At 61.3% G+C, this 1,927-nt stretch overlaps 1 protein-coding gene across 1 annotated transcript in view; it reads right to left on the bottom strand.

The window, feature by feature from the left end:
- LOC105296411 (ETS translocation variant 3-like) overlaps positions 1 to 1,921 on the bottom strand; it is an 18,113-nt gene extending 16,192 nt beyond the window's left edge. The window contains exons 1-2 of the mRNA XM_011366491.2: positions 1,353 to 1,921; positions 557 to 794 (exon numbers count right to left, since the gene is read on the bottom strand). Coding sequence (XP_011364793.1) covers positions 557 to 794; positions 1,353 to 1,398 — 284 coding nt within the window. The 5' untranslated portion in view covers positions 1,399 to 1,921. The remainder of the gene's footprint in view (positions 1 to 556; positions 795 to 1,352) is intronic.
- Positions 1,922 to 1,927: the final 6 nt, after the last annotated feature.

Below are 1,927 nucleotides of genomic sequence, written 5' to 3'. Positions count from 1 at the left end.
GCACCCACTAGGAGCGCAGGTTCACACCGTCCCCCGGTCCCTCGAGGGCTAAGGGTTATGAAACGTACAGACCACCAGGGAACAGAGAACATGACAGAGTGTGCAGGGCAGTCCCCGGCCCCGCCCAAGCAACCAGTGGCCTGGGCGTCGGGGAGCCCTCCGCCCTCCTCCCGCGGCCTGAACATTCTGTCCTCTGTCCCGGGGGCCTGGAGAGGAAGAACGCTAGCGGACTGCCCACAGGGAGGTCTAAAGTCATCTCCCGGGCGTAATGTGCTCCCGTCCAAGTCTGGCCACACTCCCACGGCCCCTAAGCAGAGCAGGCCTGTCGGGACCGAGTGCCCGCCACGCTGGGACCCCAGGTCGAAGCGGAGACGCCCCTCTCCTCCGGGGCCCCTGCTGCTCAGGTGCGGCAGCTCTTCCGCTCCCACCAAACTTCAACTCGGCCCCAGGCAGCACGGGCTCCTGTCACCTGACACCCTTTCCACCTACTCTTCACCAAGCTGCTGGTCCCCTTCCCGTCTGTCACCCCTGTGGACCTGGGGTCACCCCCTGTCACCTGAGGGCCCGGCTCAGCTTGTCGTAGTTCATCTGTGGCTTGCACTTCCTGCGGCCCCAGAGGCGGGCCACCTCGTCGGGGTCCTTGATGACGAACTCCCCGTACTCCCCCTGCTGCCAGGCGATGACGTGGCGGAACTCCTCCTTCTGCAGCAGCTCCAGGATGAAGTGCCACAGCTGGATCTGCCGGGAGCCGGGGGACGACTCTGTCTTGTAGGCCCAGTCCGGGAACTGATACCCTTGGGCGCGAAAGGGGCGAGACAGTGGAGTCGGGCTGGGCGCGCGTGTGCCGGGAACCCCCACTCCCGGCCCGGGCTCAGTCCCCGACGCCCTCCGGCCAGCTGGCGCTGACAAGGGGCAGCAGAGCACAGACAAGTCACCTTTCCTCACCGCAGTCGCCAAGGCCGACGACTGCCGGGTGGCGGCACCCGCGTGTCCTACTCGCTTACCCCCCCATACGTTACTCAGTCCCACGCTGCTTCCTGCGAAGCACGACGGTTCCCACAGGGACGAGCAGGAAAGGACACACGGACGTTTTAGGAAAACACAGCTGAAAGCCCCTCCCCCCAAGGTTGGAATTGTGTCTCGAACCGGAAGAAGAGCTGGGGAGAAAGGTGTGGCGACCAGACATGTCAGATACACGTCCCCAGGCAGCAGGCCTACAATGTCCTAGCAGCGTCCACCCAGGCAAGAGGCTGTCGTCACAGTCTGGCATTTGTAAACAGAGCCCAAGTGGAGAGAAAAGGAACCGGCGAGGGACGTTCTGAGGGCACGGGCGATGATTCACGCCTGCTCACCTCCACCTCCTTCTGGCTTCTCCACGATGCTGCAGCCCGCTTTCATTTTCAGCCTCCTGCTGAGACACAAGCCACATCGGTCACTCTAAGGTGCTCCTGTTTATGGTCTTCCCAAGGTTTTCCAGTCGCCTGTCCCCAAACTCCCTTCTCCTTATCTTTCACTCCTTACGTAACCCTTTCTTTCAAACATGTCACCTCCACACTGCTAATCCCCAAGTCATCAAACGCCGGGCCTCAGGTTCTCAGCTTCCAAGGCCCTAATTACCTCTCACCTGACTGTAAACCGCAGAGGGTAAACACACGCGGCTCGAACATTTGCTTTCTTCCTCCCCACCCGGCCCTTCGGAAAGGACAGGCGCAGCGAGATGGGTGCAAACAGGCAGCCAAGGGCGTCCGTTTGTTTTCCATGACTAGACGGGCCCCGATGCCAAGACACACACACTCGGGCTCACCCAGACGTACCAGTCTAGGAGTGAAAAAGCCCAGCCCGTCTGACGGCCGCTCAGAACGGACCGTCTGATTCTGATTAACTTTACCGAATTACTTCGAGAGGCAGAAGGAAACCCCGGTCACAA

Source organism: Pteropus vampyrus, unplaced genomic scaffold (assembly GCF_000151845.1).
Source record: "Pteropus vampyrus isolate Shadow unplaced genomic scaffold, Pvam_2.0 Scaffold124, whole genome shotgun sequence".
NCBI lineage: Eukaryota > Metazoa > Chordata > Mammalia > Chiroptera > Pteropodidae > Pteropus > Pteropus vampyrus.
Note: the sequence above shows the minus strand (reverse complement) of the source record. Positions and strands in the feature narration are given on the sequence as shown.